This window comes from Schistocerca nitens, chromosome 9 (genome assembly GCF_023898315.1).
Source record: "Schistocerca nitens isolate TAMUIC-IGC-003100 chromosome 9, iqSchNite1.1, whole genome shotgun sequence".
Taxonomy (NCBI): Eukaryota; Metazoa; Arthropoda; class Insecta; order Orthoptera; family Acrididae; genus Schistocerca; species Schistocerca nitens.
The window spans coordinates 66,307,061-66,325,008 of NC_064622.1; the positions used below are offsets into that span (position 1 = coordinate 66,307,061).

The 17,948-nt window shown below is 41.9% G+C and overlaps 1 protein-coding gene across 1 annotated transcript in view; it reads right to left on the minus strand.

Annotated features, from left to right (window-relative positions):
* The window catches only part of LOC126204006 (uncharacterized), a 127,509-nt gene that overhangs the window by 29,577 nt on the left and 79,984 nt on the right, over positions 1-17,948 (minus strand). The window contains exon 4 of the mRNA XM_049938436.1: positions 17,518-17,659. Within this exon, the coding sequence (XP_049794393.1) occupies positions 17,518-17,659 (142 nt within the window). The remainder of the gene's footprint in view (positions 1-17,517; positions 17,660-17,948) is intronic.

The following is a 17,948-nucleotide window of genomic DNA, read 5'->3' on the forward strand; positions in this document are numbered from 1 at the left end:
GGCACACCAACAAGTTATGAAGAGGAGATGTGTGAGTTAACAAGCATTTCTCTCTCATTTAAGAATATGGACTAAAGAATCAGTTTTCACGTATTGTGAAACGAACCCTGCCGTCCAGGACCGGGTGCCACAAAGGGCGAGATGGGGAAACTCACAGACATCTACTTTCTATTGAGGCCTATGCGCTGTAGTGTGTGAGTGAGACAGATGAGAACCTACGTCATAGGGAAATCCAGTAGAAGCCGTTTGTGGCCAAGGAAACAAAGCAGTGTAAAATATGGCGGACCTAAGATTGGCCATAAAGGGAAACATTTATGGAAACTATTTAATTCTGTAGTAATGCACAGAATGAAGCCACAGCAATTTTAATCTACCATCCTTCATAAATTTTCATGGTGATCCCTATAAAACTTGAACATTGATCATATCCATAATAGTTTATGATTTACTGTTAAAGTGAAATTCACATGTTTTGTAACAATGACCTGAATGCTAAAATCTGAACGCTTTAGTCATCTTAACGAATGACATTTCATACAGAAGAGCATCATTAAAATGACAAATGTTGCAGATATCACATCACCTCTGTAACTTCATTTGTTTCAAAAATATAATAAAATTTAAATTATCAGCATTTTCAGTTAAGCATCAAATCATCATTTCCTCCACACAAAACACAATGAATGATGACTGCATGACACCTTATTGAATCATTAGATAATAGAAAATTTGTTGTAAAATTTAGTACATAATATTTACTTTTGTTCTTTATTTATTTATCAGAAAGCACATTGTTGCAGGGCTACTGACCATTACATTCAAAGTTAAGCAGGAAATTGTATTCGTTTTATGTAAAAGAATTTAATGTTTATTATGTAATGGATATCATTGTTACTTTATTTAGAACGTGAAAGTGGTCAAGCTTTCATTATTTAAATTTGTTGAAATGTAAAATAATGATATGAATATAATAAAGGAAAACATTCAATGTGGTAAAAATATATCTAAAAACAAAGAAGCTGTAACTTACCAAACGAAAGCGTTGGTATGTTGATAGAGACAATGAAAACAATAAAAAACACACACCTAAATTTCAAGCTTTCGGAACCCACAATTGCTTCATCAGGAAAGAGGGAAGAAGAGGGAAAGACGAAAGAATGTGGGTTTTAAGGGAGAGGGTAAGGAGTCATTCCAATCCCAGGAGCGGAAAGACTTACCTTAGGGGGAAAAAAGGACAGGTATACACTCGCACACACACACATATCCATCCGCACATGTACACACACAGGGCAGACATTTGTAAATGCAAAGAGGTTGGGCAGAGATGTCAGTCGAGGCGGAAGTACAGAGGCAAAGATGTTGTTGAATGGCAGGTGAGGTACGAGTGGCGGCAACTTGAAATTAGTGGAGGCTGAGGCCTGATGGGTAGTGGGAAGAGAGAATATATTGAAGGTCAAGTTCCCATCTCCGGAGTTCTGATAGATTGGTGTCAGTGGGAAGTATCCAGATAACCCGGACGGTGTAACACTGTGCCAAGATCTGCTGGCCGTGCACCAAGCCATGTTTAGCCACAGGGTGATCTTCATTACCAACAAACACTGTCTGCCTGTGTCCGTTCATGTGAATGGACAGTTTGTTGCTGGTCATTCCCACATAGAAGGCTTCACAGTGTAGGCATGTCAGTTGGTAAATCACATGGGTGCTTTCACACGTGGCACTGCCTTTGATCGTGTACACCTTCCGGGTTACAGGACTGGAGTAGGTGGTGGTGGGAGGGTGCATGGGACAGGTCTTACACTGGGGGCGGTTACAAGGGTAGGAGGCAGAGGGTAGGGAAGGTGGTTTGGGGTTTTCATAGGCATGAACCAAGAGATTAGGAAGGTTAGGTGGACGGCGGAAAGACACTCTTGGTGGGGTGGGGAGGATTTCATGAAGGATGGATCTCATTTCAGGACAGGATTTGAGGAAGTCGTATCCCTGCTGGAGAGCCACATTCAGAGTCTGATCCAGTCCTGGAAAGTATCCTGTCACAAGTGGGGCACTTTTGGGGTTCTTCTGTGGGAGGTTCTGGGTTTGAGGGGATGAGGAAGTGGCTCTGGTTATTTGCTTCTGTACCAGGTCGGGAGGGTAGTTGCGGGATGCGAAAGCTGTTTTCAGGTTATTGGTGTAATGGTTCAGGGATACAGGACTGGAGCAGATTCATTTGCCACGAAGACCTAAGCTGTAGGGAAGCGACCGTTTGATATGGAATGGGTGGCAGCTGTCAAAATGGAGGTACTGTTGCTTGTTGGTGGGTTTGATGTGGACGGATTTGTGAAGCTGGCCATTGGACAGATGGAGGTCAATGTCGAGGAAAGTGGCATGTGATTTGGAGTAGGACCAGGTGAATCTGATGGAACCAAAGGAGTTGAGGTTGGAGAGGAAATTCTGGATTTCTTCTTCACTGTGAGTCCAAATCATGAAGACGTCATCAATAAATCTGTACCAAACGTTGGGTTGGCAGGCTTGGGTAATCAAGAAGGCTTCCTCTAAGCGACCCATAAATAGGTTGGCGTACGAGGGGGCCATCCTGGTACCCATGGCTGTTCCCTTTAATTGTTGGTATGTCTGGCCTTCAAAAGTGGAGAAATTGTGGGTTAGGATGAAGCTGGCTAAGATAATGAGGAAAGAGGTTTTAGATAGGGCAGCAGGTGATCGACGTGAAAGGAAGTGCTCCATCGCAGCGAGGCCCTGGACGCGCGGGATATTTGTGTATAAGGAAGTGGCATCAATGGTTACAAGGATGGTTTCCGGGGGTAACAGACTGGGTAAGGATTCCAGGCATTCGAGAAAGTGGTTGGTGTCTTTGATGAAGGATGGGAGACTGCAAGTAATGGGTTGAAGGTGTTGATCTACATAGACAGAGATACATTCTGTGGGGGCTTGGTAACCAGCTACAATGGGGCAGCCAGGATGATTGGGTTTGTGAATTTTAGGAAGTAGGTAGAAGATAGGGGTGCGGGGTGTCGGTGGGGTCAGGAGGTTGATGGAGTCAGGTGAAAGGTTTTGTAGGGGGCCTAAGGTTCTGAGGATTCCTTGAAGCTCCGCCTGGACATCAGTAATGGGATTACCTTGGCAAACTTTGTGTGTGGTGTTGTCTGAAAGCTGACGCAGTCCCTCAGCCACATACTCCCGACGATCTAGTACCACGGTCGTAGAACCCTTGTCAGCCGGAAGAATGACAATGAATCGGTCAGCCCCCAGATCACAGATAGCCTGGGCTTCAGCTGAGGTGATGTTGGGAGTAGGATTAAGGTTTTTCAAGAAGGATTGAGAGGCAAGGCTGGAAGTGAGAAATTCCTGGAAGGTTTGGAGAGGGTGATTTTGAGGAAGAGGAGGTGGGTCCCGCTGTGATGGAGGACGGAACTGTTCCAGGCAGGGTTCAATTTGGATGGTGTCTTGGGAAGTTGGATCATTAGGAGTAGGATTAGGATTATTTTTCTTCGTGGCAAAGTGATATTTCCAGCAGAGACTATGAGTGTAGGACAGTAAATCTTTGATGAGGGCTGTTTGGTTGAATCTGGGAGTAAGGCTGAATATGAGGCCTTTGGATACGACAACATATTTATGGGTCGCTTAGAGGAAGCCTTCTTGGTTACCCCAGCCAGCCAACCCAAAGTTTGGTACAGATTTATTGATGACATCTTCATGATGTGGACTCACAGTGAAGAAGAACTCCAGAATTTCCTCTCCAACCTCAACTCCTTTGGTTCCATCAGATTCACCTGGTCCTACTCCAAATCACATGCCACTTTCCTCGACGTTGACCTCCATCTGCTCAATGGCCAGCTTCACACATCCATCCACATCAAACCCACCAACAAGCAACAGTACCTCCATTTTGACAGCTGCCACCCATTCCATATCAAACGGTCCCTTCCCTACAGCCTAGGTCTTAGTGGCAAATGAATCTGCTCCAGTCCGGAATCCCTGAACCATTACACCAACAACCTGACAACAGCTTTCGCATCTTGCAACTACCCTCCCGACCTGGTACAGAAGCAAATAACCAGAGCCACTTCCTCATCCCCTCGAACCCAGAATCCCCCACAGAAGAACCACAAAAGTGCCCCACTTGTGATAGGATACTTTCCGGGACTGGACCAGACTCTGAATGTGGCTCTCCAGCAGGGATACGACTTCCTCAAATCCTGCCCTGAAATGAGATCCATCCTTCATGAAATCCTCCCCACCCCACCAAGAGTGTCTTTCCGCTGTCCACCTAACCTTCCTAATCTCTTGGTTCATGCCTATGAAAACCCCAAACCACCTTCCCTACCCTCTGCCTCCTACCCTTGTAACTGCCCCCAGTGTAAGACCTGTCCCATTCTCCCTCCCACCACCACCTACTCCAGTCCTGTAACCCGGAAGGTGTACACGATCAAAGGCAGAGCCACGTGTGAAAGCATCCATGTGATTTACCAACTGACATGCCTACACTGTGAAGCCTTCTATGTGGGAATGACCAGCAACAAACTGTCCATTCACATGAACGGACACAGGCAGACAGTGTTTGTTGGTAATGAAGATCACCCTGTGGCTAAACATGGCTTGGTGCACGGCCAGCACATCTTGGCACAGTGTTACACCGTCAGGGTTATCTGGATACTTCTCACTGACACCAACCTATCAGAACTCTGGGGATGGGAACTTGACCTTCAATATATTCTCTCTTCCCGCTACCCACCAGGCCTCAACCTCCGCTAATTTCAAGTTGCCGCTGCTTGTACCTCACTTGTCATTCAACAACATCTTTGCCTCTGTACTTCCGCCTTGACTGACATCTCTGCCCAACCTCTTTGCATTTACATATGTCTGCCTGTGTGTGTACATGTGCAGATGGATATGTGTGTGTGTGTGCGAGTGTATACCTGTCCTTTTTTCCCCCTAAGGTAAGTCTTTCCGCTCCTGGGATTGGAATGACTCCTTACCCTCTCCCTTAAAACCCACATCCTTTCGTCCTTCCCTCTCCTTCCCTCTCTCCTGATGAAGCAACTGTGGGTTGCGAAAGCTTGAAATTTGGGTGTGTGTTTGTGTGTTTTTTATTGTTTTCATTGTCTCTATCAACATACCAACACTTTTGTTTGGTAAGTCACAGCTTCCTTGTTTTTAAAAATGTAAAATAATGTAGACTAAGCTGTAGCCAATCAGGTGGATGGCTTTAGGAAAGGGAACTGTCCTAGTCAGTTGAGCGAGGATATTCAGAGCATGGGAAACGTGGCTGGGGACAGGCAGAGGGACAGTGCTGGTGCAGACGTGAAAGTGGACAGTTCGGCTGGAGACACCAAAGGGTACATTTTGGATGGAGATGTGAAAGCAGACAGTCGATCTTTAGGAAGCTAGGAAATGAAATGACATAAAAAATTTAGCGCTGTGTGGTATTGTTGGACTTAAGTCTCTGAGCGGTGAGCAGCCGAGCGCCTGGTGTGAACTCTAACTTTCTGCGTAGATAACTTGTATTTTGCAAAGTGATTGTAAATGATTGAACTGTCTCAAATGGATATGCGCGTGAGTGTAACAGCAATTGTAATACAACCACTTTCGCTATTAGTTTGCTTCTGAATAAACATTATTCTAACCAAATTGCAACTGTGTGGCCTACATCATTTATGGGGTCATTAATTTAGTTCCCCATATTATTATTAATGTTATTATGTGTTATGTTAACTTTGTATTTCACAAACTTGCCGTCAGCCAGATAATTTTACCAAAGGGTCACAAGCGTCTAATTAAGCCATGTAATGGGACATGTGTGGTTCAACCCCTAGACGAGTTTGAGCCAAGACATTTCTACGGAGAGGAACAGCATGTGAGACCGAACATCTATGTGATGTTAGCTCGCATGCCCTGTGTTGAAAAGTTCAAGTTCCTCACTGAGATATTGTTTTTTACCTAGTTTACTGAACATATATATCTTTCCTTCTGTCCTTTGTACTTTCTTTCTGTCCTCTTTACTTTGGTAATCATTGTTGCCATAACCGCATCATGGTCACTGACACCATTTTCAATGTGTTCATCCTCAAAGAGGTCAAGTCTATTTGTTGCCATTAGATCGAATATCTTTTTGTTATGAATGGGGTTCCTAACTATCTGTTCTAGGTAGTTTTAGAGAAGGCATTTAGTAATATTTCACAGGGTGTCTTATCATGCTCACCACTAAAAAACTGTAATTTTCCAATTAACTGCTAGATGACTACAGTCTCCACCAATGATTACAGTATGATTGGGGAAATTATGTACTAGTGAACTGAGGTTTTTCTGAAGTCTTCAGTTACATCCCCCCCATGAACCATGGACCTTGCCATTGGTGGAGAGGCTTGCGTGCCTCAGCGATACAGGTAGCCGTACCATAGGTGCAACCACAATGGAGGGGTATCTGTTGGGAGGCCAGACAAACATGTGGTTCCTGAAGAGGGGCAGCAGCCTTTTCAGTAGTTGCAGGGGCAACAGTCTGGATGATTGACTGATCTGGCCTTGTAACACTAACCAAAACAGCCTTGCTGTGCTGGTACTGCGAACGGCTGAAAGTAAGGGGAAACTACGGCTGTAATTTTTCCCCGAGGGCATGCAGCTTTACTGTATGGTTAAATGATGATGGCATCCTCTTGGGTAAAACATTCCGGAGGTAAAATAGTCCCCCAATCGGATCTCCGGGCGGGGAATACTCAAGAGGATGTTGTTATCAGAAGAAAGAAAAATTGCGTTCTACAGATCAGAGCGTGGAATGTCAGATCCCTTAATTGGGCAGGTAGGTTAGAAAATTTAAAAAGGGAAATGGATAGGTTAAAGTTAGATATAGTGGGAATTAGTGAAGTTCGGTGGCAGGAGGAACAAGACTTCTGGTCAGGTGACTACAGGGTTATAAACATAAAATCAAATAGGGGTAATGCAGGAGTAGGTTTAATAATGAATAGGAAAATAGGAATGCGGGTAAGCTACTACAAACAGCATAGTGAACACATTATTGTGGCCAAGATAGACACGAAGCCCACGCCCACCACAGTAGTACAAGTTTATATGCCGACTAGCTCTGCAGATGACGAAGAAATTGAGGAAATGTATGAAGAAATAAAAGAAATTATTCAGATAGTGAAGGGAGATGAAAATTTAATAGTCATAGGTGACTGGAATTCGTCAGTAGGAAAAAGGAGAGAAGGAAATGTAGTACGTGAATATGGATTGGTTAAGAAACTAAAGAGGAAGCCGCCTGGTAGAATTTTGCACAGAGCACAACTTAATCATAGCTAACACTTGGTTCAAGAATCATAAAAGAAGGTTGTATACCTGGAAGAATCCTGGAGATACTAAAAGGTATCAGATAGATTATATAATGGTAAGACAGAGATTTAGGAACCAGGTTTTAAATTGTAAGACATTTCCAGGGGCAGATGTGGACTCTGACCACAATCTATTGGTTATGAACTGTAGATTAAAACTGAAGAAACTAAAAAAGGTGGGAATTTAAGGAGATGGGACCTGGATAAACTGACTAAACCAGAGGTTGTACAGAGTTTCAGGGAGAGCATAAGGGAACAATTGACAAGAATGGAGGAAAGAAATACAGTAGAAGAAGAATGGGTAGCTTTGAGGGATGAAGTAGTGAAAACAGCAGATGATCAAGTAGGTAAAAAGACGAGGGCTAGTAGAAATCCTTGGGTAACAGAAGAAATATTGAATTTAATTGATGAAAGGAGAAAATATAAAAATGCAGTAAATGAAGAAGGCAAAAAGGAATACAAACTTCTCAAAAATGAAATCGACAGGAAGTGCAAAATGGCTAAGCAGGGATGGCTAGAGGACAAATGTAAGGATGTAGAGGCTTGTCTCACTAGGGGTAAAATAGATACTGCCTACAGGAAAATTAAAGAGACCTTTGCAGAGAAGAGAACCACTTGTATGAATATCAAGAGCTCAGATGGCAACCCAGTTCTAAGCAAAGAAGGGAAGGCAGAAAGGTGGAAGGAGTATATAGAGGGTTTATACAAGGGCGATGTACTTGAGGACAATATTATGGAAATGGAAGAGGAGGTAGATGAAGATGAAATGGGAGATATGATACTGTATGAAGAGTTTGACAGAGCACTGAAAGACCTGAATCGAAACGAAGCTCCGGGAGTAGACAACATGCCATTAGAACTACTGACAGCCTTGGGAGAGCCAGTCCTGACAAAACTCTACCATCTGGTGAACAAGATGTATGAGACAGGCGGAATACCCTCAGACTTCAAGAAGAATATAATAATTCCAATCCCAAAGAAAGCAGGTGTTGACAGATGTGAAAATTACCGAACTATCAGTTTAATAAGTCATGGCTGCAAAATACTAACGCAAATTCTTTACAGACAAATGGAAAAACTAGTAGAAGCCGACATCGGGGAAGATCAGTTTGGATTCCGTAGAAATATCGGAACACGTGAGGCAATACTGACCCCACGACTTATCTTAGAAGCTAGATTAAGGAAAGGCAAACCTACATTTCTAGCTTTTGTAGACTTAGAGAAAGCTTTTGACAATGTTGACTGGAATACTCTCTCTCAAATTCTGAAGGTGGCAGGGGTAAAATACAGGGAGCGAAAACTATTTACAATTTGTACAGAAACCAGATGGCAGTTATAAGAGTCGAGGGACATCAAAGGGAAGCAGTGCTTGGGAAGGGAGTGAGACAGGGTTGTAGCCTCTCCCCGATGTTATTCAATCTGTATATTGAGCAAGCAGTGAAGGAAACAAAAGAAAAATTTGGAGTAGGTATTAAAATCCATGGAGAAGAAATAAAAACTCTGAGGTTTGCCGATGACATTGTAATTCTGTCAGAGACAGCAAAGGGCTTGGAAGAGCAGTTGAATGGAATGGACAGTGTCTTGAAAGGAAGATATAAGGTGAACAACAACAAAAGAAAAACGAGGATAATGGAATCTAGTCAAATTAAGTCAGGTGATGCTGAGGGAATTAGATTATGAAATGAGACACTTAAAGTAGTAAATGAGTTTTGCTATTTGGGAAGCAAAATAACTGATGATGGTCGAAGTAGAGGGGACATAAAATGTAGACTGGCAATGGCAAGGAAAGCGTTTCTGAAGAAGAGAAATTTGTTAACATCGAGTATAGATTTAAGTGTCAAGAAGTCGTTTCTGAAAGTATTTGTATGGAGTGTAGCCATGTATGAAAGTGAAACATGGATGATAAATAGTTTGGACAAGAAGAGAATAGAAGCTTTCGAAATGTGGTGCTACAGAAGAATGATGAAGATTAGATGGGTAGATCACATAACTAATGAGGGAGTATTGGATAGGAATGGGGAGAAGAGAAGTTTGTGGCACAACTTGACTAGAAGAAGGGATCAGTTGGTAGGACATGTTCTGAGGTATCAAGGGATCACCAATTTAGTATTGGAGGGCAGCATGGAGGGTAAAAATCGTAGAGGGAGCATGGAGAGCTACATCTAACCAGTCTCAGGACTGAAGACCACAACAACAACAACAACAACAACAACAACAACATTCAGTTACATCAGGAGATGAGTCTGTTCAGTGTTAGAAGGACCCAATTATCATTTTATCCCCATCCGTGATACTGAGTCCTGCCCAAACAATCTCACATGTAGCTTCAAGCTCTAGCTCAGTGGATTTGAGTTTCTTGTCCACTTCTTTGCCAGTCGCTGGAATGGTCCAATTATGACCTAGAAGCCCAGATGACTGGCATCATTTGTTCCAACATGCATCACAATCTGCAGTTGCTTGCACCCTGTTCCCTCAATGGCTGCTGAAACAGCTTCTTCAACAAGTTGAATGAAGTCCCCAGCATAACACATAGGGCATCTCGTGTCTTTTCCCGTCCCTTGCTACTAGTTTACTAAGGGGTACCACCATTCGCAATACATTTGAACTGCCGACGATTAATAGACCCTTACCCTTCTGCATTTGCCTCCTCTTCACACTGGACAGAACAGGTTTCCCTAAAACAGGTGAGTCACACTGCCTCAATTTCAGTTTCAGAGAAAGAGAGCACCTCAAACTTGTTGGTTAGGGGTATCAGTACAACACCCCGAGTCCTCTCTAGTCCCTGTCCATCCTGTATGGGAGACCTAGCTCTACCATTGACACAACACTCAAAGTCAATTGGATGAGTAATGACAGGAGACAGGATCCACAGGAGACAACAGTGTGTGAGATACCTCTGGTACCAGTATCACAGTTACACGATTCTTGGGATCTCTTCAAACACACCAGATTGTGGCAGCTGCCAATCATTTGACAGTAGTCTGGGTGATTTACAGTTGCACGCAAACATCAACCAATTCATCCCATGTTCGAGATCATTGTTCACAGTGGGACCACATTCCATGTTCCTAACAAAAAATTTTAACACGGGCGCATATATGCATCTTTTATATATTTTTTTAATTTTTTTTAATAGAGTAGCTACAGTAGCAGAGAAACAGTGCCAGTGAGGAAGAAATGGAAAGGAGGCAGTAGTAGTACTAATAATAATAATGACATGTGTGCAGCTAGGTCAGAAGCACCACCAGCTCGGAGCCCAGCCACCTAGTGCAAGTCTTCTTACTTGATGCCACGTCGGTGAGCCTCACACCTCAGTAGTGTGTTTTCATTTTGCAACATGCAGTTGCAGCTGTAGTGGTCATAAAGCTAAGTACTGACAATGTGGTGTCACCGCCAGACACCACACTTGCTAGGTGGTAGCCTTTAAATCGGCCGCGGTCCGGTAGTATACGTCGGACCCGCGTGTTGCCGTCAGTAATTGCAGACCGAGCGCCACCACACGGCAGGTCTAGAGAGACGTCCTGGCACTCGCCCCAGTTGTACAGCCGACGTTCATAGCAATGGTTCACTGACAAATACGCTCTCATTTGCCGAGACGATAGTTAGCATAGCCTTCAGCTACATTTGCTACGACCTAGCAAGGTGCCGTATTCAATTGATATTGAGATTCTATTAATGTATCATCAAGAGTGATGTTCTACAAATGTGGATTAAAGTTAAGTATTCCAGAAGCTACGTACTTTTCTTTATAGCATTCATTACGTATCCTGTTTCAGACCTCACACCAGCCTGCGTGAGTTTAAGCGCGTGCCTTTCGGCTTCCTCTCATTGTGTCTAGGCTGTCTTGTCTAGACACAACAGACAAACTTATTTGTGCACTGTTATACATTTATTAAATTTAATAATTTTCAGCAGTGTCTCATGTGGTTTGTGGTGAAATAATGATTTAATAAACTTTTGGAAACATTCACTCACTGTTTAGAGTTTTTGGTGCATTGAAGTTGTTTAGTGAATTTTGTGCTTTAGTTTTCAGCTGAAGTTTCTTATTGGGTCTAGTGACACATCTCAGTAAAATTTTCATTCACTGTTTTAACTTCGTTGAGAGTTTCAGTGCCCGCTTGAATTTTTGGTTTCAGCTAACAATTTGCTATTGTTAGTTCCATAAATAGTTCTACTGGTGTAACTGAACTTAGGTAACGCAGACATACAGTTTTTTTCAGTAACTGTAAAATTTTACCATGAGTGAGAAGTGTGGGCTCTGTCTTAGGTTTGTCAGTAGTGGATTTCGGGGTGGGATTTGTTCAAAGTATTTTCATTGTGGGGGGGATTCAGTGGGGAAGCCAGTGGGCATTCTAGTGAGATCCTCTCCTGGGAATGCAGAAACTGCAGTAGAAATAAGTTGATAGAGGTACAGGAGCATAAGATCTGTGCCCTTCAGGTGCAGTTACAATGCGCAAAGGAGGAACAAGAAAGGTTGAGGAGGGTGAAGGGTGGTGGGGAATGGGAACTGGCAGTTGGCAAGAAGGCAGCTAGGAGGAGGAGGTATTCAGACAGTTATACTTTGCGTATACGCAATAGAGTTGACCAGTTGTTAGAGCTGAGTGCAGAGGATCCTCTTGTAGCTGTAGATGTAGGGAACATGCAGCAGTCCTCAAGAGTTAGGAAGTCTAGGTCAGGTGCAAAGTCTGACAGAAAGAAGAAGGTTCGCTACATAGTTCGCACAGTGAGGTGTGGGCCAGCAGTTGCAGGAAGTGTTGGTGAGTGAGTACCAGGTTACCAGCATTGTGCAAGGTTGGCTCAGGTGACTGACAGCAGAGGGGAGTTATGTATGAATTTTACGAAGGAGGGTCAGGTAGTGAAAGTGGGTGGAGCAAGGAACTGTCTTGATAGGGATGGGGAATATGATGCAGGTAGTGACCTGGTAAAGATAGCTACTCAAACTGGTGGCACTAATGTGCATTTCATGCAACTGTTTCAGCGTCATGATCAGCCTCATCTTAATGTGGCTGTTGAGCGCGTTAATGTGGGGCTGGAGAGGGTGCTGATGGCAGAGGGCATGGGTCGCATTTCAGTGGTGCCAGTTGGGTCTATCAGTAGATCGGGTTTCACTAGGCATGGCCTGCACCTCAATAGGTGTGGGAAGGGAAGGCTGGCAAAGCTTGCAGGTGACAGTGTAGTGGGTGGAGGGGGGATCACTCATGGAAAAATTCCTGTAGTAGTTGGTGTTAGAGCTGCACCTTTTTTAGGTTGAAGTCAGCTAATAGGTGTACCTGCTTAAAGGAAGTCCCTCTAACTAAGGGCTGACCTTCAGAGGACGTCATGTTTCCAAGAAGAGAAGGAATTAGCATATTTCATCAAAATATAACAGGTATTAAAGTTAGTGAACTGCTTATAGATGTTGACTCTGAAATTCTTGGTATATCGGAGCACCACTTAAATAATTTGACAATTCGGAGGTTTCCTTTACCATGATACAGATTAGCTGGCTGTTTTTCAAGGAGTTCCTTGCGGGGCGGTGGAGTGGCTATGTATGTAAAAACCAGTATTCCATTTGAGTCCACAGACGTATCACAACACTGCACTGAGCAGATATTTGAATGTTGTGCAGGAGCAGTTGAATTTAGTGAAACTAAACGTCTAATTATTGTTGTTTATAGGTCTCCTGACTCTGACTTCAGAGCATTTCTGTTCAAGCTAGAGAGGGTTCTTGATACACTTTGTAGGAAGTACCAGAAACTAGTCACATGTGGTGACTTCAATACAAATTTTGTATATGTTGGTGCAAGAAAAAGGATGTTGGTAGATCTCCGAAATTCATATGATCTGATGCAGACTGTGTTTTTTCCAGCTAGGGTGCAGGGGAATAGTAGCACAGGGATCACTGTTGGCGCCACTTGCGTTCCTTATTTAGATAAATAATGTGCCCCAGAACATTGGCTCAGTTTCAAATAGTGCAGTTCATGACCTAAGTCCATGGCTTGTAGAAAATGAACTAACGCTAAACCACAGTAAGACTCAGTTTTTACAGTTTCTAACACACAGTTCAACAAAACCTGATGTTTTAATTCGCAGAATAGTCATATGATTAGTGAAGCTGAACAGTTCATGTTTCTAGGCGTTCAGATAGATAGTAAACTATCATGGAAAGCCCACGTTCAAAATCTTGTTCAAAGACTTGATGCTGCCATTTTTATTATTCAAACGGTATGTGAAGTGAGTGATCATTCAACATGAAAATTAGTCTACTTTGCTTATTTTCATTCACTTATGTCGTATGATGTTATATTTTGGGGTAACTCTTCCCATTCTAAAAGGATATTTTTGGCACAGAAATGGGTGATTCGGGCAGTAAGTGGTGTAAGTTCACAAACCTCTTGTAGACCCCTGTTCACAAGTCTGGGTATTTTGACATTGGCCTCTCAATACATATGTTCCTTACTGTCATTTCTCGTTAACAATATTAGCTTATTCCCAAGAATAAGCAGCTTTCACTCAGTTAATACTCGGCAGAAATCAAACCTGCATTTGGATCGGACTTGGAACTCTTGTGCAGAAAGATGTACATCCATTTTCAATAAGCTACCACTCGAATTCAAAAATCTCAGCAGTAATCCACGTGCTTTCAAATCAAAACTGAAGAGTTTTCTCATGGATCACTCTTTCTATTCTGTCGAGGAGTTCCTTGAAAAATTAAGCTGATTCTTGTTGTATTGTTGATTGTGTTTACTTAAATTTATGGAGTGACTTTTTTTGGGTTCACAAACATTTTATTTTTATCTGTTGTTACTTTTATGTTGTAATTTCATGTACTGACACATTCCATGACCTTGGAGATTTGCTCCTCAATTTGGTCCTACAGAACTTGGTGTGTAAATAAAAATAAAAAAATGACAACACAACACACAGTCCCTGAGCAGATGAAATCTGAAACCTAGCTGAGAATTGAACCCAGGCCCCTCACATGGCGTTCAGCTGTGCTGACCACTCGGCTATCGAGGTGGACAAGCAGAGAGTGACAGTGAGAGAGATAAAGTAGCAGTGAAACAGGATGCAGAGGGAGTCAAAGAAAAAGGAGACACTGGTGGAGGCAGAGAAAGGCAGAAGGGAAGAATGTAAAGAATAGAGCCCCCAGCTTGAATAGGAGAGAAAGAAACAAGTGTGGAGAGTGGCAGCAAAAGAGAGGAGGCTACATGTCCACCAGTCACCGATTTTGGAAGGAGGGGGGGCATTGTTGACTTTTGTCAGTTTTCCCCTATTGCCCTATGCACATGTGTTAAAAAATTTGCCCAAGTTCTTCCATCCTCTATACCAAGGTGTTAAAGTCAAGTTAGGGATCAAAATACTGAGCAAACTCTCGCTAAGAACATGTGGAGAGGAGACAACTGTGGTTGAAGAGAAAGACAGCAGACTGTAAGCGAGAAAGAAAGAGACAGTAACAATGGCAGGGGAAAAGAATGTGACAAAGAAAATGGCAGTGGAATAGAGATACAGTGAAAGCAACAGAGGAGACAGTGTTAAGAGAGAGACAGAAGGGATGAAGACAGTGGCAGTGGGAGAAACAGACAGGAAAAAGTGTGAATGAGAGAAAAAGGAGGCCATGGGACATATATAGACAGTGACAGACAGGGAGACGCTGAATATTGAGACTTCTCTACAAAGAGAGACTGGGTAAAAGGATTCAAAATGTTCAGTGTTAAAAGAGTATGAATATGTTTGCATGCCAAAAATTTTGGTGAGGAAGGTGGAATGTGGTTCCCCTCTTCTCTGTTAATTTCTTAAAGTAGAACATATTCACCTCTTTTTCTGCTGGTAAATATATAGCTCAGTTCATCAGATGTATCACATATTGACATAATGACAAGTCATGTAAATGTGATCATGTGCAACATTTATTGTAATAATAAAGCTGTATCAGGTACTTTATGATAAACATTTGTATTGCTTCCAGTTACATCTACATCGATACTCTGCAAGTCACCATACTGCACGTGGCTGAATGCAGCCTGTACCACTACCAGTCATTTTCTTTCCTGTTCCACTCGCAATCAGAGTGAAGGGAAAACAACTGTCTAAATGCCTCCATATGTACCCTAATTTCTCGAATCTTATCTTTGTGGTCCTTACACGCAATGTGTGTTGGCAGCAGTCGAATCGTTCAGCAGTCAGCTTCAAATGTCAGTTCTCCAAACTTTCTCAATCGTGTTCCCCAAAAAGAATGTTGCCTTCCATCCAGGGATTCCCATTTCAGTTCCCGAGGAACCTCCATAACAGTTACGTGTTGTTCAAACCTACTAGTAACAAATCTAGCAGCCTGCCTCTGAATTGCTTAAATATTTTGCTTCAGCAATACTCAAGAATAGATCATACCAGCATCCTAAATGTGGTCTCCTTTACAGGTTAACCAATATTTCCTAAAATTCGCCCAATAAACCGAAGTCGACCATTTGCTTTCCCAATCACAGTTCTCACATGCTCGTTCCATTTCATATCGTTTTGCAGTGTTACACCCAGATATTTAAACAATTTGACTGTGTCAAGTAGGACATTAGTAATACATAACTGAACATTACATGTTTGTTCTTCGTATTTATCCACATTAAATTCTAGAAATTTTGTCTATGTCTTCTTGATATCTTCCTAAAGTCACTCAACTTTGACACCTTACCGTACACTACAGCATCATCAGCAAACAGTCACAGTTTGCTGCCCACCCTGTCCACCAAATCATTTATGTATATAAAGAACAACAGCAGTCCTATCACACTTCCATGGGGCACTCCTGACAATACCCTTGTCTCTGATGATCATTCGCCATTCACCTTCATTAACAGACTGCAATGGGGCATTGTGTCAAATTCTTTCCGGGAATCTACAAATATGGAATCTGCCTGTTGCCCTTCATCCATAGTTCACAAAATACCATGTGAGAAAAGGGCAAGCTGAGTTTCACACGAGTGATGTTTTCTACAACCATGCTGATGTGTAGACATAACCATCTCAGTCTCAAGAAAGTTTATTATATTCAAACTAAGAATATGTTCAACGATTCTGCAGCACACCAAAGTTAGGGATATTGGTCTGTAATTTTGCTGGTTTGTTGTTTTACCCTTCTTATATACTGAAGTCACCTGCATTTCTTCCAGTCATTTGGGACTTCTTGCTGAGCAAGAGATTCATGATAAATGCAAGCTACATAGGAAGCCAATACTATGGAGTACTCTTTGTGAAACTGAATTGCGATACCACGTGGACCTGGTGAGTTACTTGCTTTCAAACCTTTCAGTTGTTTCTCTATGCCAGGGATGCTTACCACTATGTCATCCATTCCAGAGTCTGTCTGATGGACAAATGACGATATGTTTGTATGATTCTCCTATGCGAATTATTTCTTGAACATGAAATTTAAAACTTTGGGTTTTGTTTTGCTATGTTCAACTGCCACACCAGATTGGTCAACAAGGGACTGAATGCAAGCCTTAGACAGGCTTAACAATTTTTCATAGGATCAGAATTTTCTCGTCCCAATATTCGCCCCAAAGGCCCCCTCCCCCCATCAAAACATTAAGCTGCTCCTTTTATTCTGTAATCTGTAGAAGATGATGAATAAATGACTGAATATGATACAAAGTAATAAAAGGACTATGGATCATTAGACCACTTTTTGCTGGAAGACATTTCTTTAACAGGTTACCAAACAATATAAATAATTTCCACAGAAAACCTTTGTAGGAGATTTAAAACAGTTATTAATTCACTTAATGATTTCTAAACTTCATTATTTGTTATAGATGAATGCATAGTTTTTTGGGGATGTGTACTGATAAAATGCTCCCAAACTTCCAGCCACATTGAGTGTTTAAAATCCATGAAATCATGGATTTAAACCACTCGACATGGCTGAAAGCCTGAGAAATTTTTTCCATTATTTGTTGTATAATTTTTTTACATACATATATTTCTAGCATACCAACAGCCACAAATATTTGCTTAAAGATATCTGACCCATATTAGCTAGTGTGTTATTTCTGTGTACATTATATTTAAGATATGACTATTAATGTGGATGTCAAAAAATGATTATGTTCAAGACTGTAAAGCTGTTATGGGCATGTAAAGAGTGTTATTATCGCCAAATAACACACTTCTGACAAAAATATTTAATTTGGCAACTTAACTGTAAATAAAAAATTGAAACAATCACCTCTTATTGCTTCTATTTGATTCTTCTTTGCCTTCTCTGACTCCAGTAACTTCCTTTTGTGCAAAACAATTATTTCCAGCCTCTTTATACGTAACTGTAAGTTGTTTCTTTCAGGTACCATGGGAAACAAGTTATACACCGCCTGTGAAAATGAATCTACTCAATGAAAGTATCAGTACTAAGTACAGACTATTATAATGAATGTTATAAGCCTGACAAGTCTTTTTTGTGATTCATAACACTAAACTGTAGGACCATAGCATAATCTCATGTTGCTATATAAATATGAGTGAATATTTAGGTTTAAGACATTTTTGATTAATTGATACTGATATGTCACTTAACTTCTCCTGTGACAAGAAAATATTTAACTACTAATTTCTGGGATATACACTTCACACAAAAACCATAAAAGAAAAAACTGTATGAAC